Below are 25498 nucleotides of genomic sequence, written 5' to 3' on the forward strand. Positions count from 1 at the left end.
GGGGCTATCCGTTCCCACAGACTTTCCTTGACTAAATTGATCCTCGCCCACGCTGTCAACATCAGCATGATCAAAAATGTTGGCAAGGCCAGGAAATGGGCGAGGAGAAACAGCACCATGGCAACACTAACGCCTCCCTGTCTGACACTTTGGACACAGGGGAAGGGCAGATGGGAGCTGCGTGCCTAACAGCGCAACAGGCAGAAAGGTCAGGAGTCTCCAGGGCCTCTGTTCCCTCGGACTCTTCATTGACCAGCTCAGCCTCACCCATGCTGCCAATATCAACGCAATCAGAGATGTTGACAAGGAATGGGCGAAGCTTTGGACAAAGGGAAGGGGCAAATGTGGGCCACACACCTTACAGCGCAACAAGCAAAAAAGCCAGATGTTGCCAAGGCTTTGGTTACCTCTTTGACTAGAACAATTTCATCCATGTCGCTACTTTCAATGCAATCAGAGATGTTGTCATGGTAAGGAAAGGCTGAGGAGGGACAGCTCCATGGCAACACTGAGGCCTCCCTGTCCGAGGCTTTGGGCAAAGGGAAAAGGCAGGTGAGAGCCGCTCGCCTTACAGCACTATAGGCAGAAAGATCATGAGTTCCCGAGGTTTAGCTTATGTCCTTGACTAGATCTATCTTGCCACCAACATTATTGATGCGATCAAATTTGTTGGCAAGGTCAGGGAAGGGCATGAAGGAACAGCTCCAAAATGGCACTAAGGTCTCAGGGTAGAGTTGGTTTTCCTTCACAGCAGGCTGATTAGCTCACGTGCGCTGTAAGCCCTCCCTTGTCTAACCTCCCACTTAAACTTTTCTGACTGACCAGAACTCCAGTTTTTCAGGGTTCTTTCGGCAGGCAGACCTTTGGCTGGCAAGCCCAAACCACCATTTTAGGAAAGCTGGCAACGATGGGAGTGGCAAATATGGCAGCCGTGCTCTCTATGAACCACGCATTACTAATTGAATTACAGGTTTGAATTTCAGCCTTGATCACCTCTCCACAGGCTACAGGGTCCAATGTAAACCATCATCAAACCTAAGCAGAAGGGTGGAAGGGTTTCAAATGTGGAGAGTTTTGGTGGAGGGAGATCAATGGCAGGCGAAATACAAAGGACACCTAAGTATCTTCATGCATGTAACCCATCCTGTCCACCACACCAGATTCATTTATCTCACCCTCTCCTGAAAAAGAGAACAGGCCCCGCATAAGCAGTTTTAAAACTCTATTGCATTCCAAATTCCAAAAAAATAAAATAAAACCCTTCTAAGAAGTCTAGATCGGAGAGACTAAGTTATCCAACTGCTCCTCACCGCATTGAGGTTCTCAGTTCCATACAAAGGGGCAAGTCTCAGCTATCAAAATCATTCAATGAAGAGGAGATAGAGTGGCCTGGGGCAAGTTTGACACTAAGGTTCTCTCCTACCAGAACCTCTGTTATCTTGTAGAGACAAAAAAAAAGCCAGTGGCTACTATTTCATCCACTAGGACACTGGGATTTAAAGGGCCAGTCACAGGCAGTTCTCCTTCCAAAACATTAAGGAGATCCCATGTCCATAACAAGCTGTGGTCTACACTGTAATCAATCACCAAAAGATTCTACATCTCTCTGGGTGAGATCATAAAGGATCTAAAAGCTCTCATGGTTGGTGCGCCCTTGGTGACCCCTTTACTTAGGATGCGGTCCCATCTGGACAGCAATAACACACTAAAAGATCTGGTAGATAGGAAGAATGAGTCTTCCCTCAAGAAGTCACATTAAGCAGCTTTGTTAGTGCTCAGAAATATCAACTGTACTCCAAAATTTACCCATGTAGTAGTATTGGGACAAAAAAAACATTACTACATACTGAACCAGATCCTTGACTCAAACACATCTTTACCAAAGAGATGCTCAGTTAGTTGTAGATGCTTCGCAAGACAGCATTAAATTTTTGGTCAGAGTGGTTGTAAGGGTTTTTCCTCTGGTTGTAACTTGGAAGGTAAACACATTATCAGCGTCTAACCTCTCCATTGAAAAATTTTCTGGACAACTGCTCTTCGGAGAAAGAGCACTTGACATAATTCTCATTGAATCCAAAGATGTAAGAAAAAAGTCCAATCCCTTCAATCCAGCAGGGACAGAGACAATAGGGATTGAAAATTAGTTGGCAGCACAAAAAAAAATCACAGACTTAAGCAACAAGGTGTGAGTTCACAAGGTTGGTAGACCTCTGCATGACTCAGGGTCCAGGGCATGGGGCAGTCTTCGCCCATTGTGGAAAAAAGCCTACCACAGTTTGTTAGGGTCTTATCCATTATGGAAGTAGGATACAATACAATGCCTTATTTACCTTGAACTTGGAGCTATATTTATTTATTTATCTATACTGACCTAGGGATATGTACGTGACAAATATTCGGGTTTCCTCCTTCGGGTTTCTATCCTCCCCCTCCCATCAGGAGAAAAAAGCGGCGGGGTGGGAAGTTTGAAAGCAAGCAGCACTTTTCTGGCTGTTTGCAAATGCTCCCACTTGATCTGAACCTTTCCAAAGTGATCCAAATCACTTTGGAAAGCTTTGATTTGGTATTTCCGAATCTGGCCATCACTGCTGGGCCCTATTTGGAAATCCTGAATCTTTCAGAATCAGGCCTGATTCCAGGCTTTTTCCTCGAATCGGGATTCCGAATCCCACACCCCTATACTTGAACAATATAGATTCAGTACCTCTAGCACCAGTTTATCCAAGACACATATTCTATTCTTATAGTTCCCAAAAAAGTCAGGAGAATAGGGAGCAGTATTGACCTCAAAGAGCTCAATTGCCACATAATCAAGAAAATGCCCTAGGGAATCCCTTTGGCTCTTCTTTAAAATTAGAGATGACTATGCAAACTTGCACTCCAAAGAATATAGTGAGAACAAACGTTTTTGTGAAGATTGAACAGAAGGGAAATTCTCATTCCCAACTATCCATGCCATATGGTCCAGGCCAGAAAGCACACAGGTGCAGAACATTCTGCGACAAAGGACTGAAAATGTAGACATAAAAAAATACTGTGTACATTATCTTGAGGATGTGGGTTCCTTTGAATATACACGGAAAACATTAAAAGAACTTGAATCTGATGCTTATAGACAGATTGAATCTCTTGGGGGAAATACCCAAGAGGTCAACTCATTCCAGAGTTGTGAAAAAGATTTTTAAGGATGCCTGAGCTGTAAATTTCAAATCTTCCATCCTGTCTGTTGGACAGTAAGGGCTCTCCCTTACACCATGTTTCCTGGTTCATTCTATATCAAAAGCTGACAATCTTTCCCTCACTGGAGAGACTTGAGAATTCTTTGAATTGCATCTCATTTCACAAACAAGGTTGTGTGTTACATCAGGGCGTATTTCTACCTGTTTCTTCACAACAGTAACCAACATTTTCCAAAAAACTATATGGTCTAGAGAGCTAATTAAAATCTACTCTAATGTAAGAGTAAACTAGTTAACTTTCTAAATTTAACTTTATTATTTTGAATACATCTTTTTTTGCCAAATGCATCACATGATTGGGGAAAATGCTGCTTTTCTATTTAATTCTTTTTTAAATGAAAGTTTTCTGTTTGAAAACTTGGTCTTTTTTGCTTTCATCTGTTCTAAGGAGGACTTCTCTTGGATGAAAAGTATCGCTAGTAAGCAAGTTCATCAGTTTGCTATCTTCAGGGTATTTAAGAAGCTTAGCTTTGTCTATAACTCTCATGCATTTCCATGTTAATGTAAAACCATTGCTTTTCACTCCTTAGGTCTTTGAAGCGTATTGAACTCCTGTTATCTCACAATGACCAGTAGCATTCCTCCTGATGCAGTGGGTCGGAGAATCCTCTGTAATGGAGAATATGGAACTGTTCTCTATGTTGGCAGTGTTCCTCCTACAGCAGGTAGAAAAAATTCTTTTTCATTGACTACCATCAGTGGAAGGAAATGGAAGTAATAGTTTAAGTTTAAATACAGAAGGCTGTGAGCTTGAATCTCTCTTTTTCTTTGCTGTTGATGGGTCAGTTCTCACTTGAACTTGAATATGGATACTGTCTACAAAATTAACAAGTTGATTGCCAAATGAGCTTCAGAGAGGCTGTCTGCAGACCAAGCAGTGCTGCATCTCGGCAGTAAACTTATTGATGGAGGAGGGGAGATAATTGTAATCTTTAAGTAGCTAGTATATGAATTAAGACAAGCAGTGGCTCCCACATCTCAGTGGGAGTGTGTTGAGAGGGAAAACTTAAGACAGTTGTAGAAGTCTGGCTTATTATACATGATCTGAGTTTAATTTCTGTTTTTGCAATTGTTCAGATTTCTAATCCTCAGTTTTCATAGGAAGCTATTGCGATGGTTCTTGTATTATCCTGCTTATCTCTTTTGGAAAATCCTACCTATTCCTTGCTAGTGTGACCACACCCCTTGTTCAGGCCCAGAAACTAGGGACTTAAATTTCATACCCAACAAAATTCTTTTTGAGTTTTTTTTTCATTTATTTTCTATCCTTATTGCTATAATTGAAACTTTTAGGACCAATCCGTCGTCGTATCCTCAGTTAGGGAAGTGCTTGGACTCAGGGAGTCACCTGGCATTCACTTGGTTTATTATGAGGGGATTATTGGCTTGAAGGAACCACATGGTAGGCTTGATGCAAATAACTAAGAAGCCAGTTTATTTCTGTAGTGGGTATTGGTTGCTTCTTTGTTTTCCTTTACTCCAATCCTCTTAGTATTATAATAACAAAGTTACTGGAGAATGGGGGCCTGAGAAAGGGTAACAGTTACAAAGCAAGTTTCTTGTATGATTGATTCAGACTTGACAACATTAGAGGGAAAACCCAACAGAAGTGATTTAAGTGGAAGTATTGTTCCCAAAGGCTACTTAAAAGTGTGGGTGTACAATCCCCCATCTGATCAAACCCATGAGGCTGATCTTGACTTGGAGAAGGAAATAAGAGGTGACTAAAACAGATAATGTTGTGACACTGGGTGAATTCAGCTACTTTCAAATTGATTAAGTAAATGTGCTCAAGTCACACTGTAGAAATGAGATTCCTAGACATCATTAAAGACTGTGCACTGGAACAGTTGGTCACAGAGCCAACCAGAGGGATCGGGATCTTGGATTTGGTTCTGAGCGGGTCTCAAGACCTGGTGCAAGGTGTAGGTAGATGTTGTACCAGTTGAGAACAGTTACCACAATGCTATTGGATTTAGCATTCATATCAAGTAAAAAACAGTAACATTTGTTTTCAAAACAGGGAACTTTACAAAAATGAGGGGACTAATTAGAAGGAAGCAGACAGGAAAACTTTTTCTTCTCCTAAAATACTAGCACTTGGGAGCATCTAATGAGGTTGATGAGCAGTAGATTCAGGAAAGACAAAAGGACATACTACTTTACACAGTGAGTGATTCATTGCCAGAGGATATAGTGATGGCCACAGGCATAGATGGCTTTAAAAGGAGATTAGACAGATTCATGGAGAATAGGTCTGTCTGACTACTAGCCATGGTGACTAAAAGGAACCTTCCCATTTAGAGGCAGTAAATCTCTGAATACCAGTGTCAAGAGGCAATATCAGGGAAGTTCTTGGCCTTTGTGCCCTGTTGGCCCCCCAAGACTAATTACTTGGCCATTCTGTGAGGCAGGATGTTGGAGTAGATGGAACATTGGTTAATTCACTAGGATTCTTATGTTCTTCTTAAGCATCAAGTATCAAAGTTCTGCAAACTCTGATCACATTATTTTAGCTAGAAATTAATATTGAGTCACTGGTCTCTGGTTGCCCTCTACTTATGGTGCTAGATCTTTTAGGCCACAATATACAAAGTACTTTTGCTGAAGCTAATGCATATTATCTATGAATTGCTCCAGTTTAAGAACTAAAATATACCTGTAGTGGTTTCTTCTTTAATTATTTTATTGTAGCTTTTTTTTCCCCAGATAACCTTTTGCAAATTATGTACTTTTGACAGGAATTCATTTTGCTTCGTTCTAACTCTGGTCAGATGCTCTGCTATCATACACCAGCATTTCATTGTTTTGGGGTTTTTTTGAATGTCAGTTGTTCATAAAATAGGTCAGTATTTCTCTCATCGATCAAGACTTTTAAAATCTCATTAAAATGCAAATACTTGATCAACATGTAAAGATAAAAGCTCTGGACACTGCATGCCGAGCTCCTCCACATGACCCAATACTGAGTGCAACTACATGTAATAGAGATGTATGTGGAAGAACTAGTTATAACTGATTTAAGCTTAATACAGACAACTCCTAAGACTTCCTGCTTCATTCTTCTTAGCCATTCTTTTTTTTTTTTTTAACAAATCACTGCAGTGATGCAGTGGCTTAAGTGGCTTAGCATGGCTTAGCATGTGGCTTAGCATGGCTTAAAATTAATTGCAGAATTATTTGAAGACTTTGCCTGACAGTTGTAACCATTCATATAATGAGTGCAAAACTTGTGGAATAGTAAACCTTTTTACTCTGAATCTTACATTCATAAATTACTGTTTATACTTATGGTAGGTATTTGGCTTGGAATAGAATGGGACAACCATCAAAGAGGAAAACATAATGGTAACCATGAAGGAATACAGTATTTTAAATGCAGGTGAGTTAATATTAAAATATAAAACTGTTGGGTGGATCTGTAATTGGTTGACAGATCACACCCGAAGAGTGCTTGTTAATGCTTCCTTATCCTCTTGGAGGAGAGTGACAAGTGGAGTGCCTCAGGGATCAGTCCTGGGTCCAATTCTGTTCAAAATTTTTATAAATTATTTGGATGAAGGAATAGAGGGAGTACTTACTAAATTTGCAGATGATATTAAATTGGGGGGTATAGCAAATACTGGTGAAAACAGAGTCAGGCTACAGGATGATCTTGACAGGCTGGAAAACTGGGCTAAAACAAATAAAATGAATTTCATTTAATGCAAAGTTCTGCATTTAGGTAGGAGAAATCAAATGCATAATTACAGGAAGGGGGAGACTTGTCTTGGCAGAAGTAAGTGTGAAAAGGATCTAGGGGTTTTAGTACACCATGCACTGAACATGAGCCAGCAGTGTGATATGGTAGCTAAAAGGCAATGTGATTTTGGGCTCTATCAACAGAAGCATAGTGTCCAGATCATGGAAAGTGATGGTATCACTCTACTCTGCTCTGGTTAGACCTCATCTGGAGTATTGTGTTCAGTTTTGGGCATCACAATTTAAGAAGGATATAGACAAGCTGGAATGTGTCCAGAGGAGAGCAACGAAGATGGTGAGGGTTCTGGAGACCAAGTCCTATGAGAAAAAGTTGATGGATGTTGGTATGTTTAGCCTGGAAAGGAGACGACAGAGGTGATATGATAACCATATTCAAGTACTTAAAAGGCTGTCATATAGAGGATGGCATAGAGTTGTTCTTCGTTACCCCAGGTTGTACCAGAACCAATGGGTTGAAATTAAATCAAAAGAGTTTTCAGCTAAATATTAGGAAGAACTTCCTATCAGAGCGATCCATCAGGAAAACAAGGTTGCGCCTACCTGTAACTGTTGTTCATTGAATGTTCTTCTGAGCAGGCACACATGGGAACTGCTCATGTGCGGGCCAGCCATGGACATATCAAAGCTCCAAAATGTTCAAGACGCTCTCCTGGCCTTTTTGCATGTTTTTTTCAGTTGGCACGGATATAAAAGGCGGGGCAAGCAGATCCCTCCCTCAGTTTTCTAAGCTGCCGGTGAAGAAGGAGAAATTAGTATATTAAAGAGCACATGGCAGGGAAAGGAGGGAGGGATGTGTGCCTGCGCAGAAGAACACTCAGTGAACAAAAGTTATGAGTAAGTGCAACCCTGTTTTCATTGTCATGTCTTCTGTGGTGTCCCACATGGGAGATTAGCGAGCTAACATACCTAGGAGGCAGGCATATTGCTCTTCAGCGAAAGAGACTCATCAGGACTACTTTGCCAAATGCAGCATCCCTTCTGGAGTCTGTCAATGGCATAATGCCGAATAAAGGTGGATGGTGTCGACCAGGTGGCTGCTTTACATAAGTCCACTAGTGGAATACCCGTGTTAAATGCTGACATAGTCGATTGGGCTCTTGTAGAGTATGCCCTGATGCCCAGTGGGCAAGGCTGTCTGGAATGTTTATAGCACTCTTTGATGAGCCACACCAATCAGTTAGAGGTGGTCTGAGCAGTGACCTTCTGTCTCTTCTTGGGTCCTCTGAATGAGATAAAGAGGTCAGGGTCCTTTCTGAAGGTGATAGTCCTATCTATGTAAAAACACAGTGCACTTTTGACATCCAGTGTGTACAGGAGTCTGTCGGACTTTGTAGAGGGCAAAGGGGAAAAATACTGGCAGAATAATGTCTTGGTTGAGGTGGAAAGCAGAGACTATCTTGGGTAGAAACTGTAGGCTTGGACAGAGAACCACTTTGTCTGCAAACTTTCTGAGGAAAGATGGCTCGTACCTCAGGGCTTGCAATTCACTCACCCTCCTTCCTAGCTGATCTTATGGGCACTAAGAAGGTGCTTTCGGTTGTCAGAAGTTTAAGAGGACAGGTAGCTAGAGGCTTGAAAGGCTTATGCAAGAGTATTGTTAAAACCAAAGATAAGCTCCACTGAGGAGTGGTTTTGGCACTGGAGCATGAACATTAGCTAACCCTTTAAGGAAGGATTTGCAGTCAGGCTGGGAGAAGAGGGACTTTCCCTTCACTCCTTCATGATAGGCTGCAATGACTGCCAGATGGACCTTCACGGAGGAATTAGAGACTCTCTGTTTTTTTAATAGACCAGATAGTCTAGGAGCCAGACTACACTAGACAAATTATATGTGTATGACATGTGAATGTACTTACATGTGTTTCTCCGTTGCTTTCCTGTTCACTTGCACACCATTTTGCATAGAAGTTGGAGGGCTTCGAGGGGTTCAAGAGAAGCTGTATTCTTTCTGTTAATTTCTCCATCATAAGTTGATCCCATACCATTCTGTACCAGATGTCAAGATTTGGGGGAAAGTGAGATTTCCATCTGGCCGCAATCGCGTTTTTGGCGGCAGCCAGAAATGTTCGAATCAAATCCCTCTGCTGTTGGGGTACAAGTGAATCTTTCCAGATATCTAGGAATACTAGCTCAGGGTGCAAGGGTATAGCATGAGCTGCAATTTTAGATATTTCCCAGAAGACCGCTTGCCAAAAATTTGCTATGGACTGACACTCCCACCAGGCATGTATGAATGTCCCCTGACCTCCACACTTTTTCCAGCATAAGGGGGACCTTTTGGGGTATATTTTTGCCAATTTCTGGGGTGTAAGATACCATCGGTGTATGAGTTTGTAGGCCTGCAATTTCACATTGGTGACATGGGAGTTTATCAATTTAGAAGACCAGACTTGCTCCCAATCTGTTCTTGAGATGCTAATCCCACAATCTTGTTGCCACTTATTTTTTAGTACCCCATTTTGCTCAGGTTGGGAGCTCAACAATATGTTATAAATTTTGGACAGCAAACCCTTACGAATGAGTGAGTGGGAGTCTAGGAGTCTTTCAAAATCAGTCATCGGTTCAGTCAGAATATTCCGTATCCCGAGCTCACCTAAGAGATAGCTCAGCTGAAAGTAGAAGAACCATGGCACCTCTTTTTCCATTTTGTGGCTCAATTCAGCCCTGTCTATTATGCCCTCCTTAGACGCTACATCCAATAATCTTATTTCCCTAAAGCTATCCCAAACCTTCAGCGCTGTTACGTTGTGATGGAGAGGTAGACCTTCATGTGCAGTTATTACGGAAATTCTAGAGATCACTGGAATCAAATTTTTCTTATGCCTGTCCCAGTGCTTCAATAGTGTCGTAAGGAAGATGTTATGACTAGTTGAGGGGGAGCGGCAAGTATGATTGGCCCAAAATGTTTCGCGAATTGTGTTGGGTTGGTGATATGTATGCAGAATATTGATCCAATCAGAATGTACTGCAGGGTGTAGGATATGAATCACGTCCGATAGTCTGGCTGCTGCATAATAAAGTCCCACATCTGGATAGTTAAAGCCTCCACTAGAGTGTCGAGTGCGCAAGGATTTAAAGGCTATCCTAGGACATTTTTATTGCCACAGAAATCTATTTAAAGTTGTTTGCCATTGACTTAGGATGCTCTGAGGGATGTCTATCGGAATGGTTCGGAAGAGAAATATTAGCTTTGGAAGGATGAACGATTTTATTAGGTGGTACCTCTCGTACCATGACAAATTCTGTTTGTTCCAGTTAAGAAGAGTACTTTTAATTTCCTTCATTTTTTGCAGATGATTGATTTGAAGCAACCTAGCTGGGTTCTGTGGGATATTTATACCTAGGTAGTGTAGATGTGATTGGGCCCACCGATATGGGAATTGTTGCTGTATGGCATTACCTATTGAGTCAGGCAAATTTATGGGGAGAATGCTAGATTTATTTTGTTTAACACATAGGCCAGATATCTGTCCAAATTGTGATAACTCCTCATGGAGATATCTTAAGGATGTTAAAGGTTGCGTAATGAACAGCAGGATATCGTCGGCGAATAGGCATAATTTATAGGTATTTTTGTTGATAGTTATGCCCTGAATTTGGTTGTTATTCCTAACCGCTTCCGCTAGAGGCTCTATTGCCAGGGCAAAGAGGATAGGGGATAAGGGGCAGCCTTGGCGTGTGCCTCGGTGAAGATCAATAAACTGTGTTGATGCATCATTAACTTTGAGTTTCGCTTTGGGGCAACCATAAATAGCTTTAATTACCCGTTGAAAGTTAGTGCTAAAATTCATGTGAGCAAGAAGCTGTTGTAAGTATGGGATCTCCAAGGAGTCGAAAGCTTTTTCTACATCCAAGGACAAAAACACTGATTGCACATTGTATTGCTTGCTAAACGTTAAGATATTCAAGGCTTTGTAAATATTGTCTGATATGTCCCTGTTGGAGATGGAACCAATCTGATCCTTACATATATACTGTCCAACAAATGAATTCATTTGCTGTGCCAAGATTGAAGTGAAGATTTTATAATCAACATTCAGCAGTGATATTGGTCTGTAGGAGCCAGGGTTTGCAAGGTCTTTTCCCTCCTTGGGAATTAATGTTATAGCTGCTTCCGTCCAAGGTCTGGGGAGGGCACCTGAATCAAATATAGCATTACAAGCCGATAGCAAGGGCGGATTCAAAATAGGGGCAAATCTCTTATAAAATTCAGCCGGGTATCCGGTGGGTCCCGATGCCTTGTTGCATTTTAATCGTTTAATGGATTCAGTGATTTCTGTGTTGGAAATCGGATTGTCCGTTATCTGCTTATGAGCTTCCGCTAGTTTCCTAATAGTTTTGTGTTTAGATAAATAGTGCCTAATTTTCGCTCCGTCTGGTTTAGTTGTGGAATATAAGTTTGAGTAAAATGTCTTGAATACTTTCATTATGTCACTGGATCTAGTAAAGATTTGACCGTCGGTGTCTTTTATAAGTCTAATGTGTCTACTAATCGTTTTCTTCTTTACTTTCCAGGAAAGGTAGCGAAGAGTCCTCGGGGAATGACTCCAATATTTTTGTTTCAAGTACAAGAGATTTATGGTTGTTGGGGGTTTTCCGGGCTGTATTGCCGTGGTCTTGGCATTGTAGTTCCTGACGTTTCGCCAGCAGCTGTGGCTGGCATCTTCAGAGGTGTAGCACCAAAAGATGGAGATCTCTCAGTGTCACAGTGTGAAAAAGATGTAGGTCATTTGTATCTACTCAGGAGGGGTGGGGTTGAGCTGAGTCATTCTGTAAGAGTTTCCCAGGGTGTGGAATGCTAATGGCGGGAGGCTTCACTGAATCCTGAGGAGGTTCTTTTGCATATGGATTGGTGCTTGATGTGCTAATCTTCTCTGCAGGGCTATTGTCGGGTGTGGAGTGTTTTGTTGGCCTGGTGTTTTTCAGAACTGGAGTCCATGCTCTGTTCATTCTTAAGGTTTCTTCTTTCCTGTTGAAGTTTTGCTTATGCTTGTGAATTTCAATGGAAGCCATTGAAATTCACAAGCATAAGCAAAACTTCAACAGGAAAGAAGAAACCTTAAGAATGAACAGAGCATGGACTCCAGTTCTGAAAAACACCAGGCCAACAAAACACTCCACACCCGACAATAGCCCTGCAGAGAAGATTAGCACATCAAGCACCAATCCATATGCAAAAGAACCTCCTCAGGATTCAGTGAAGCCTCCCGCCATTAGCATTCCACACCCTGGGAAACTCTTACAGAATGACTCAGCTCAACCCCACCCCTCCTGAGTAGATACAAATGACCTACATCTTTTTCACACTGTGACACTGAGAGATCTCCATCTTTTGGTGCTACACCTCTGAAGATGCCAGCCACAGCTGCTGGCGAAACGTCAGGAACTACAATGCCAAGACCACGGCAATACAGCCCGGAAAACCCCCAACAACCATCGTTCTCCGGCCGTGAAAGCCTTCGACAATACATACAAGAGATTTTTTTGGATTTTATGAGTCTCTAGGGCTTCCAGCGCTTTACGTTCATGCAACAGTTGCTTATAAACTTTCTTGCTGCCATTTTTCTTATGCAGGTGTTCTAAGCTATTGATTTTATCGATTAAGGCCTGCTTTTGTTGTCTTTTGGTCCTATTTAAGGAAGCCGATAGTGCTATTAGTCGTCCCCTTAGCACAGCTTTGAGGGCGTCCCATATTATTTGGGGTGAGGACTGTCCCGTTTGGTTTTCCTCAAGGTATTGTTTGATATACTGTTCTATTACTACCACAGTATTTTCATTGAGTATTAAATTTTTGTTAAACGTCCAGTTTCTCTATTATATTCTGAGGTTAATGATAACATACAGTTTACCCACGCATGATCAGAGTATTCTATGTTCCCTATTCTGGAGTGGTACACCCTGTCAGTGAGATCAGTAGACACAAGGACATAGTCTATTCTGGTATATACCCCATGGTGTGGCGAGTAATAAGTGTAGTCTCTGACCAATGTATTTTTTTTCTCTCCAGATGTCAATCAGATGGAATTGGTTAAAGAGTGTGAGTAGTTTTGTGTCTGGGAGGGTAGATTCAGGTTTCTTTTTGGGTTTAGTGTTGGTACGGCAAGAGGAGGACCTGTCCATATTATGATTTACTATACAATTAAAGTCCCCGCCCACTATTACCGGACCTTCCTGAAAATCTTTCAACTTCTGTAGTACTTCCTCTGTGAAGTCTAGTTGTTTTGCATTGGGCGCATATACTGAGGCCAGTGTAACTAGTTGGCCATTTAACTGGCCTTTTACAAACAGAAACCTCCCCCTGGGATCTTTTAAGATAGCTTTGTGTGTAAACTGAATATTCCTTGACAGCAGAATTGCTATGCCCCGGGATTTTGAGGAGCCCTTTGCATGAAATTGCATCTGTATCCATGAAGCCTTGAGTTCTGATTCGTATGGTGCATGTAAATGAGTTTCTTGTATCAATGCGATGTCAACATCGAGTTTTGCTAATCTGGATAAAACCCTTTTTCTTTCCACTACGTTATTTTAACCCTCGCATGTTTTGAGATATAATATGAAGCCCTTCTTGAGATGCCATGACCAACTACTTAGAGATTCAGAGGTATCCCTTGGAACAGAATCCGGGCACACTGATGTAAAAGAGAAGCTTTTCAGACTATTAAAACAGTTACAACAATTAAGTATTAGTCTTCACTTAATCAGTGTCAGTAACACAGCACTGGTATAGTAAATACTAAATGGACTGTCAAAATAGCAGTAGAACAAGATGCAGTCAGGATAATTATTTGCTAAGCTAAATCAATATATTGGTAATCTATCTACAGCAGTGAGTTAATCAATAATAAAAACAGGTTCATAATCAGTTTCAGTATACCGTGTTATAACTCTAATGTTCACCAAAAGATCACCTTGGTTGTGAACCAACACAATGCAACACCAATGAAGGGACCTTAGGGTGAACCGCTTTTCACCTTTCGAAAGATAAGAAGAGCAGAACAGATTGTGAAGAGGCAAAACAGAGTATATGCTTTCCCTACAGAATATAACTCCCCCCTCCCCTAGTTCCTTTCTACCCAAATTGATTCAAAATAAGTTAATTTAATTGAAGTAATTAATCAGGTAAGTAAGTGTGAGCTCCCCCCTAATATAACTGTAATAAATATATATATATACAAGTGAGATAGTTAATTAATTAATTGTTTTAAAATCAATTGCTTTCCAGAATAAAAGTACGTTGGAATCACTATAAAAATGTATATATATGTATGGTGCCTTGTTTGCTTGTTTTCTTTTTTTTTTTGAAAAATTTTTATTGGGTTAGAATCTATTATTTCCACATTTACATTCAATTTTCCCCAATTTTTTCATCTCTAACCCCCTCCCTTTCCCCCCCTTTTTGTTGACTTCCAACAGCTTTCCAACCCTTTGTCCCCTTTCCCTTACTTTTATTAGCTTCCTCTATCTAAAACAAATATATATTCTCCATTATTCTAAGCAGTACATCCTTAACTATTTTTAACATTATATGCCCAAACTGTAAGTCTTTGTTTCCATCTTAGATAAACAATTTATCCCAATTTTTCAATTTCAGATATTTCTATATATCATAAACCGTATAGATCATACATTCGTTTATATCAAACAATTTGACTTATTCTCTATATATATTACTCATTCTATCTTTTTATAATAGTTCTATATATCTCTCATCACGTAGTCAATCAATTTGACCCATCTATATCTTCAGACATTCAGTTTGGTACAAAACTTATCAGAAAAAAAGAAAATATTGTTAGTTAATCGCTCCTTATATTTAGTCCTTATAATTAATTATTTTCTCTATGTTCTGTTTGTTAACCTATATATATCTATATATATGTCAATCTATTAATCTGACTGCTTATTAATTCACATTTATCTCTTCTCCCCCCGGTAAAGTCTCCCCCCTCTACTTCAATACTTCAGTAGTTCTCAAACTGCCACAGTTTTCCTCCCACCTCCCATTTCTTCTCCAGGTATTGTTTCAGCTTCTCCCAGTCTGTGTTGAACTGCCCTGAGTCCAGATCTCTCAGTTTTCTTGTCATCTTGTCCATTTCAGCCATATACAGCAATTTGTAAGTCCAATCTTCAATAGTTGGCACTTGCTTTCTGATATGGGTCTCTTGCAAACAAACAATGTCACATTTTTGTTTTAGTAGCCAGTGAAAAGTATTTTTCCTCTTATTCGGTGAGTTTAGTCCATTTACATTCCAAGATAATACTTTACACTCCATACTCATGATCTTGTTGGTAAGTCTTTTTCATTGTCCTTAATAAATCGCTCCATCTCTCGCTCAGATCTGATGCGTTTTTTGGCCCCTCCAAACTCAAAGGACACTCCTTCCGGTAACTCCCATCTGTACCTGATTTTCATGTCCTTCAAAATCTGAATTAGCACTTTATATTTTTTCCGGTCCAGTAACACTGATCTGGGCAGTTCCTTCATTATAATAATCGTCTTGCCATCAATCTCCAATGGATCTTGAAACTGTTTTGTCACAATCCTCTCTTTCATATTTCGTGTTGTAAACTGCACAATCACATCTCTTGGTAGTTTCCTCTGGGTTGCTATTCTCGAATTCACACGGTATGCCACATCTAGGATAGCCACAACTTCCTCCTCCTCCTTCCCCAGGTACTCAGCCAACACCTCAGTCATCTGTTCTTGCGCTGACTTTCCTTCCACTTCTGGCAAGCCACGAAAACGTAGCTGCTTCTCCATATGTTTAGTTTCTGCAACTGACATTCTCCCCTTCACCAATCTCATCTCTGTTTGTTGCGTGTCTGCTAAATTCTCCATCGCGTCTTCTACTGTTTTAACTCTCTGCTGCGTTCCTTGTAATTCACTTCGTATTGTTTCCATACCTTTTTTCACTTCTGACAGCTCCGATTTTACTGTCTGTGTAACCTCTTTAACCTCTTTTATCAGCTCCAATTTCGTGTCCTTAAGTTCTTTAATCATATCTAAAAGTTTTTTGTCCAGGTTTTTATCCAGGTTTTCTATTGCCGATTGCCACTCTTTTTTTGACATCGTGGGGCTTGCTTTAGCTCGCTCCCACGAATCCGCTCTCTTCCTTAACTCCGTGGCGTAAAATTTAACGTTTTTCTATTTTAAATGTCCCGGTCTTCTTATAGAAATTAAATTTTAAAGAGTCCAAAATGTCGGGCGTCTTTTCTCTATGGTTTCTCTATGATTTTGTAATCCAAGATGGCCTACTTCCTCTTCCGCTGAAGCCGCGACCCTTCCCCTTTCAAAAATGGCGATTCCCTACTTCCTGCCCTCCAGCAAGGGCCGCTTCTCTCCAGCCACTCTATTGTTATTACGCACTTCCTGTCTCCCGTCTTCCCACAGCAGATCTCGCGATGGTGTCTTTTTCTCACAGCTCCAAAGCCACAGGTATTCAAAACAATAGTCCCATTTCTTTAATAACTTCTTTAAACTTAGTCTCTTTTTAAATTCAATTCCTGCCGAGTCTTCCCCTCCTTTTCACAAAATCTACTTTTTTTCCTCTCTGTTTTTATCAATCTGTCCCGTCTCAGAAGATAATGATCTTTACCTTCTCTTCACTTTTCTCGGGTTGTAATCGCTGTTTCGATTTTAAGTTCTCCTCTCAGCTTCTTCCCCCAATCGAAGCTTGGGTATGTAGGTCTTATGCCAGCCGAATTGGCCCCAAAACTGCCGCAGAGATTATAGCCGACCCGTCGCAAGGTGGGACCTCAAGGATCGGGAAGGGACCCGTTGTGTAGAGCCCCCCCTCGTCCGAGATCTAGCTCACCCTAGGGTCTTGAGCGTTCTTTGCCTGCTCCCCGCCTGAGAGCAGTCGGCCGCGGGCTATTTTCACCCCGCCGGCCGGTTAAAACGGCAGTCCGGTCAGCTCCGCAAGTGGAGCTGCGTTAGACCTCCATGGATCCCAAACAGGAAGTCTTGTTTGCTTGTTTTCTTATCGTAGTTGAGTTTTATTTTTATTATTTTTTATTTAGTATTTTTTGCTGTTATTTATTTGTAAAGAATTATGTAATTTATGAGAATCAATTAAGCAAGTGAATTAGAGATGTGCAATTTTATTCAAGTATAGTTGTTCCCAAGTCCCTATAACCAATTAAATCAAGTCTGTATTATCCCACAATCTAACTAGTGCACTGTATAACCCTTTGGACAAATTGTCTAAGCAATGACTACCACCTCCTGCGTATAGAATATATGTAAAATAGCTAGATGAAATTTTCTATGTATACCTACTATATTAAATTCTTCCAATATGCCTAAATTCAGCTATGTTCAGTAAGCACATTACCCACTAACTTTAACAATTTCTTTGGTTTCTGAAGAAGCTATATATGTGAAATAAAATTTTAAGTAGAATCAGGTGTTAACTTTCCTTAAATGGTCTAACAATAATCGGTTTGCCAAGCCATCCGTAGTAGCTCAGGGAAAAAAAAAACTCCACTGAAGCTACTGCAACTAAGCAGTCAGAAGGACTGCCTATAAAAAAGGGCTGACAGAAAAGACGAACCTTTCAATCCCACCCCAAACCCCCTTAAAGATAGAAAGTTATCATTAGTTTTAAACGTTCTAAAACCCCAGTACTGACCAAGAAATTAGCATTACCGTAGATTAGTTATCACGAACAGGAATTTTACTATTTTTTTGAGTTGACAACGGTAGACTTCGCTTTCTATTTTGCGAGCTTGCTTCAGTTTCCATGGCTACTTCTATGCCCAAGTCGTGCAGGAGACGGAGTCCCTCATCAGGAGTCGAAATAAAGTGCATTTTGCCATTAAGCTTGACCCAAAGCGTGGAATATCTAGACCAGCCATATTCGATTTGAGCGGCTCTCAGCCCCTCGGTTATTTGCTTGAGTTGCCTTCTCTTCTCTAGGATTTCAGACGGGAGGTCTGTGTAGACGCTGATCCTTGTTCCATGGCACATTAAAAATCTCCGTATTCTAGCTACCTCGAGGATCTTCTTTCTGACTCTCCAGTCAGAGAAGGCTGCTACGACATCTCGCGGTCCCCTTTTTTCTGGGTTTTTGGGCCCCACCCTGTATGCCTTTGATATCATGATGGCTGGTTCGTCTACCATCTGAAGCTCTTTTGTCAGCCAATCAGCCAGAAAATCAGAGAGGGCCGTGTCTGCTGGTAGGGCCTCATCCACCACTCTAAATTTTAAATTAGAGCTCCGCAAATGAATTTTGATGTCCAGTATCTTGTTTTGAACTCGGCTGTTATCAGTTTGGAGAAGGCGCACGTCCTCTTGCAAGACTGCGCTTTGGGTTGGAGCCCAATCTGTCTTCTGGGCAACAGAGTCCATTACAAGTTTGAGATCACTTATTTGCTTAGTTAATGGCTCCATTAAGTGAGACATTCGATTAGAGAAGCTCATTTCAAGATCTTTAAGCAAAGTTTGTAAGGCAGGGTCATAGGCTAGGGTGTGTGAGTTTCGCGCCTCCGCAGCATTTTCGGCAGCCACCATTTTCCCCCGCGCTCCCTCTGCCTCCCCTTCAGTGTTTTCAAGCTGCGAGTTTGGAAAGTAGCTTTGTAAATTCCTAACAGCTTTGGCGTTCTGTTTCTTGGTATTTAGATCTTGCTTTCCCTTCATGTCAGACTGGGTAGAACGTGTTTTGAAGCGTTTTACCAGGGCTTTAGGGTGGGATCGAAACGGAGCCTCAGCCTCAAGCATCCATTCTCAGAGTCGATGCCACGCCCCTACAACATTTTCAATGGACCTACTGCTAATTGTCCTATAAGACCCCCCTCCCCAGGTTTCAGGGTGATTGAACCGTAGGGAGCCATTTTATAGCCCACCAAAGGTCCCCCCAGCCATTCCATTTGTCTTTATTCCAGGGAGGAAACACACAGATCAAGCCTTTCCTCAGGATCAAATCTCCCTGAAACTTGAGAGGTCTTTAGAGGACAGTTAGGAGTAGGTCCCCTGAAAATGTGGTCAGTTTTGGACCTTGGGAAGCCATTTTATGCCCCCCCCCAAGAAAGTGCCTCCAGCGACTCCATTTGCCTTTATTTTACTGCGAAAATGACAGCAACTGCAGAGACACATAGATCATGCCTTTCCCGGGGTCCAATCTCCCTGAAATTTGGGGGTTCTTTAGAGGACAGTTAGAAGTAAGTCTCCTGCAAATTTGGTTGATTTTTGACTTAAGGGAGGGCATTTTAGAGCCCTGCCAAAGAAGGTGCTCTCAGCCACCCCATTCTTTCCTATTGCAAGGAAAAATCTGACAGCAAGGGGGAAAACACATAGATCATGCCTTTCCCAGGGTTCAAACACCTGAAACTTGGGGGTCTTTAGGGGACAGGGGTAGGTCCCTTGCAAATTTGGTCGATTTTGGACTTCTGGGAGGGCATTTTAGAGCCCCCCAAAGATGGTGCCCTCAGCCACCCCATTTTTTCTTATTGTGGAGAGAAACTGACAGCAACTGGGGAAACCCATAGATCATGCCTTTCCCGGCATCTCCCCGAAACTTGGGGAGTCTTTACAGGACAGTTAGGAGTAGGTCCTGAATTCTGTGGATTTTGCTTGAAAAATGCCACCCCAGGCCCCTAGATAGCTCTAGTTTTCCCCATAGGGAATAATGGAGATTGGAGATGGCTGGAGGCACCTTTGGGGGGGGCATAAAATGGCCCCCCCAATATCCAATCTTCATGAAACTTCGGAGGTCTTTAGAGAACAGCTAGGAGTAGGTCCCAGCAAATTTGGTAAAATTCGGTCCTAAAATGCCCCCCCCCAGATGCCCTCTCCCTCATCATTTTGCTGAGTTTCAAGGTTATGAGGGAGAGGAGGGAAGGTAGATTGCCTGACCAAGATATTTGAAAATCGTCTCCTAGAGATGACTTTCCTTTGCCTGCTTGAGAGTGCTTTTCAAGGCACCTCTTGTTGAATTAAGTAGCAAAGAGGTCGATGCTGGGAAACCCCCACTGTAAGAATATGGTTTGAGGATCCAGGAAATCCATGTGGATGGACCGTTCATAATTTTAGTTCCTGGACTGACTCAGGGTATCTGCCAAAGTGTTGTCCTCTCCAGCAATGTGGATGGCTGAGAGGAAGACATGATATTGAATCGCCCATTCCCAAATCAGGGAGGACTCCCAGGAGAGAGAGCATGCCCCCCGGCTTGTTCAAATAATGCAGGGTAGTTGTATTGTCTGTGCATATCTGGACATTCTTGATCCTGACACTGTGAAGGAAAGCTTTCAGAGCAAACTGAATAGCCCTTAGTTCCAGAAGGTTGATATGCAGCTTGGACTTGTGCTAAGACCAAAGACCCTTCACCTGATTGATTCCAGAATAAGCCCCCCAGCCCATCAGAGAGGCATCTATATAGGTGAAAAGGTGAATGAGTTTGGAACCAAACGGGATCCCTACCATTAGGTTCCATTTGACATTCCACCAGGTCAGGGATCTGTATATAATCCTCAGAACCGAGAACTGCTTGTACAGGTTCTGGTAGTGTGGATGGAATACCCTAACAAACCAATTTTGTAACGGATGTAGCTGGAGTCTGGCAAACAGTACTATCAGTGTTAGAGAGGCCGTGAAACCTAACAGTTTTTGGATTTGCCTTGCGCCTTGGTGCCTGCAAGAACACACCCTGTTTAGAGTGGCTAGGAACCAGGTAATTTGTTCTCTAGTAGGAAAAATCTGAACTAGTGGGGAGTCCAACACTACTACCATGAATATTATCCTTTGATGTGGAACCAGGGAAGACTTCTTCAAGTTGACCTGTAGTCCCAATTGGTAGAGGGTTGACAGGACTAAGGAAGTGTGATGGGAAACGGACTCCCTGGACTGGACTATGATAAGCCAGTGGTCCAGATAGGAGAATACAGTGCAACCTTTTCCCTGAGGTGACCAACCACTACTGCCATAACCTTGGTGAACACCCGAGAAGCAGAGGAAAAGCCAAAAGGAAGGACCTTGTACTGGAACCTTTCAGAACCCCATTGAAAATGGAGATATTTTCTGTAATGAACATTTTTTGGCACATGAAAGTAAGCGTCCTTCAAATCGACGGTAACAAACCAACAGTGGTTCTCTAGGAGGGGTAAAACTTCCTTTAACAGCAACATTCTGAACTTTTTCGGAACAATAAACTTGTTCAAAAAATCTAAGATGGGGCAAGAGCCTGCTGACTTTTTGTCCACCATAAAGTAGTGGGAACCATAAAGTAGTTCCCTTCAAGAATAAAGGGAAAAGGCAAGACCCTCAGAATTATCGCCCAATTACACTCCTCTCAGTAATCGGGAAACTATATGAAGCTTGTTTATGCATAAGCTGGAAAGAATGGATGGAGGAGTCAGAAATTCTGAGTGAGAACAAGGTGGGTTCCACCAAGGATGCTCTGCAGTTGATCATTGCTTGGTCTTGGCTCATTTGATTGAAAAGTATACCACTACAGAGAGTAATCATTTATATGTAGCCTTCATGGACTTGCGTTCTGCATTCAATAGCATATCTACAACTAGACTATGGCAGAAGCAACAGGAAACTACAATCAACAGGCACTTGCTATGGCTATTGACTAGATTGTATTGTGACACAGAAGTGAAAATCAGATGTAGCCCTGAAGGCCAGACTACAGATACCTTCCCAGCCTCTAAAGGTGTGTCTAACAAGGTTCTCTTTTATCCCCCTATTTATTCAGTCTTTACATCAGTGATATCATTAAAGCAGTTTCAGAACCTACCCACCATGTACCCACCCTTAACCATCAAGATCTCTCAATCTTAATTTATGCTGATGATACTGCTCTACTATCTCACACATCGATAGGATTGAAACACATGCTGGCTAGCTTTAACTCCTACTGTGCTGATGAAGCCTTAACTATAAATGCTGAAAAATCCAAAGTAGTTGTCTTTGCAAGAGGATGCCGCCTGAAGAAAAAGGATTGGAGGATGGCAGATACCAACATTGAATAAGTAACAACATTTAGATATTTAGACATTACGTTGTCCCAAGACCTATCTTGGAAAAATCAAGATAACACCATATTTAAATGCCTTGGCATGTTTCTTTCACACAGAAGGACGGAAATGTTACCCAACAGCTATAAAGACCTTTTGGGGGTAAAATTAATCAAATGATACTTTATGGTGCTGGAGTGTGTGTTGATTCCTTGTTATTAAAATTCCTGAGAAAAATAACCAGTTTACAAAGTGTGTATCCAGTATAGCTATCCATCAAGAATTTTCAGTCTCTTCTTTAGAATCACTAGCTTGGCTGGATGCATTTAGACTTTGAATCAAGATCCTCTAACTACAGATCTAAACTACTTTTTAGATTGAGAGAAGATCCCTTCCAGAGCAAATGGAAGAGGCTGGTTGACCAGAGACTGGAACAATTAGGCTTTACTCCAATTTTACTACTTTCTGAAGGAAGTTAGAAAAACACATTCCAAAGGGTCAAAAAGCAGTTATTGCTGCTAATTTCAGAAGCACAAATCAGCGAGCAAGAAGGGTCTGTCCTCTTGCCTATAATGGACTCGAACTTTCAGATGCTTTACTAGCGTATTTAAAGCCCTTGACAATACCTCGATACCAAGATATTTTCTTGGCTGCTAGATTGAATGCTGTACTAACTCCAGAAATAAAAGGTTGCATTTGAAAATTCCCTTTTCAGAACGTAAATGTTTCTGTAATACAGGGAAGATAGGAACCTTGGCTCACCTAGTAATTGAATACCCAAATTTCAGTGAGAAGAGACAAAGATGAATTAGTCCGATACTTGAGAAGAATGAGCTCACAAATATTAATCAGAGCCTTTCTTTTGTTTTACAAGATAAGGGCCCATACATAACCAGGTCTCTGGCATCTTACCTTTTAGTAATCTAGCCTAAAATTAGGAAATGTTTGTGACTGGCGTGAGATTCTTTTATCACTATATTGGCAATAGTAGTTTTAGTATTTCGGTCTGTCTTTGTTTGTTAATGTAGGCTTAAGGCTATGGCCAAAAGAGCTGTACCAGGAAAGGAAGTCGTGGGAATAAACCCCTTTGGAACTGGTTCTATTGCTTGATTCAACAACACATTTTGTACTTCCTTTACCAACAGTTTTTGAGGCAGGATAGGGTTCAACTGGAGAGGAATGTCTGGAAGAACAGTCCTGAACTTTAGGGAGCAACCTTCCCAGATTGTCGACAGTACCCAGATATCCTAGGTGATCTTTTCCCATGCAGGTAGAGGCAGGGATTGACCGACAGGGAGGGGGAAGATGTCCTGGCATCAAAAACGTTGCTTGGCACAGCCCAACTGCTCCCTGGGGGAAATGGAACCATCTTTCGATTTATAACGGAAGCACCTCCATTGAGGCTGATTAAATGGAAGTGTAGAAGTAGTGTGTTGCTGGTTCCAAGAGAAATGTTGTGTCAGTTGAGATGGGATCCGATTGTATCTGGGATTGTAGTGAGGATAAGCCTGGGAAGGAACCAGTGCTTATATGGTGTGACCGGGGTAATCCCTAGGGAGCTAGCAGTCACCTTATCATCCTTTTCTTTAATATATCGTCTGTAGTATACAAGAAAAGATCATTGTCCTCGAAGGGTAGATTTTCAACCCGTAACCTATGATGAGTAGCCAATGCAGTGGTTCTAAGCCCCACATGCCTCCATATAACGCTTTAGCATCCAGACAAGAATAAAAGAACATGAAAGACACTGCAGACTTGGACAACCTGAAAAATCAGCAGTGGCTGAACATAGCCTAACTCAAACAGGGCACAGTATCTTATTCCAGGACACTGAAATACTGGACAACACTTCCAACTACTTTGTCAGACTGCACAGGGAAGCCATTGAAATTCACAAGCATAAGCAAAACTTCAACAGGAAAGAAGAAACCTTAAGAATGAATAGAGCATGGTTTCCAGTTCTGAAAAACACCAGGCTAACAAAACACTCTACACCCGACAATAGCCCTGCAAAGAAGATTAGCACATCAAGCACCAATCCATATGCAAAGGAACCTCCTCAGGATACAGTGAAGCCTCCCGCCATTAGCATTCCACACCCTGGGAAACTCTTACAGGATGACTCAGCTCAACCTCACCCCTCCTGAGTAGATATAAATGACCTGCCAACACCTTTTCCACACTGTGACACTGAGAGATCTCTGTCTTTTGGTGCTACACCTCTGAAGATGCCAGCCACAGCTGCTGGTGAAACGTCAGGAACTACAATGCCAAGACCACGGCAATACAGCCCGGAAAACCCACAACAACCATTTTTTAATTTTATTCACGGTGTGTTTGTGTTTTCTTTGTTGTGCAGTTGGTTCCCAGCATAGGGAACAATGGGGCTGGCTGGCCAGCCATCTCTGTAGGTGGTAGGGGAATTGGGGAAGGGTGTCTGTGGTTCAGGTGTAATTGCCCTGGGAAAGAGTTTAAGAGTTCCCATCATAGGGAACAATGGGGGACAGCTGGCCAGCCTGGTCCTGGGGTAGTGGCCGGTGTGAGAATGTTGGGGAGGGTGTCTTTGGGTCAGTGTGGGGCTGTAAGGGGTGGATTTAAAAGGGGGACTCTGCCTGTGGCCATAGATGCCATATTCTGTGGGTTCCTGCTGTGGGAGATTTTCCCATAACAGGAATCAATAGAAAGTGGCTGGCCACAGGACGGGAGGTTAGGTTTTGGGGAGGGGATGTGCGCTCTTTGGAAATTTGGGTGCAGGTGGACTGTGGCCATTGGCGGCGCAAATCCCATGTGTTTCTGCTGTGTGGAAGTCTTCTCCACAGTAGAAAGACAAAGTGGTGTGGCAGGAGAACCACCTTTGGAGGAGGCATAAAATAGTCCCCCAAAGTGGGATCTGCTTGAGTCTTGGTGAAGGGTGGGAGGACATGTGGGAGCAGGTCCCCTGAAGGTTGGGGGCATTTTGCATTAAAAATGCCACCCCTAGCCAGACACGCCGCTGTTTTTTCCCCCATAGAAAGTAATGGAGGGGGGGGGCTAAGAGCAGCATCTTTGGGAGGACATAAAATGGCCCCTCAAAGTGCTATCTCCCTGAAACTTGGTGGAGGGAGGACAGGTAGGAGCAGGTCCCCTGAAGGTTGGGGACATTTTGCGTGCAAAATGCTACCCCTAGCCAGACAAGCCTCTTTTTTTTTCCCCACAGGGAATAGTAGGGTGGAGTACCTTCTTTGGGAGGCCATAAAATGGCCCCCCAAAGTGCAATCTGCCTGAAACTTGGTGGAGGGTGGGAGGACAGGTGGGAGCAGGCACCTTGAAAGTTGGGGGCATTTTGCTTGCAAAATGCCATCCCAAGCCACCTAGAAAGATGACTTGTTTTTCCCCATAGAGAACAATGGAGAGTGTAGGAGGATGGGGGCACCTTCTTTGGGGGAGCATAACATGGCTCCCCAAAGTCCAATCTTTCTGAAACTTGGGGAGTTGTTAGAGAGGATTTGGGAGAAGGTCCCCACCAAGTTTGGCTTGATTCGGTGAGAAAATGCTCCCCC

At 42.2% G+C, this 25498-nt stretch overlaps 1 protein-coding gene across 4 annotated transcripts in view; it reads left to right on the top strand.

Annotated features, from left to right (window-relative positions):
- The window catches only part of TBCE (tubulin folding cofactor E), a 109486-nt gene that overhangs the window by 14366 nt on the left and 69622 nt on the right, over positions 1–25498 (top strand). For all 4 annotated transcript variants that reach the window (XM_054975090.1, XM_054975071.1, XM_054975098.1 and 1 more), the window contains exons 3-4: positions 3770–3904; positions 6537–6621. In XM_054975090.1, coding sequence (XP_054831065.1) covers positions 3805–3904; positions 6537–6621 — 185 coding nt within the window. In that variant the 5' untranslated portion in view covers positions 3770–3804. The remainder of the gene's footprint in view (positions 1–3769; positions 3905–6536; positions 6622–25498) is intronic.

Source organism: Eublepharis macularius, chromosome 1 (assembly GCF_028583425.1).
Source record: "Eublepharis macularius isolate TG4126 chromosome 1, MPM_Emac_v1.0, whole genome shotgun sequence".
NCBI classification, from domain to species: Eukaryota; Metazoa; Chordata; class Lepidosauria; order Squamata; family Eublepharidae; genus Eublepharis; species Eublepharis macularius.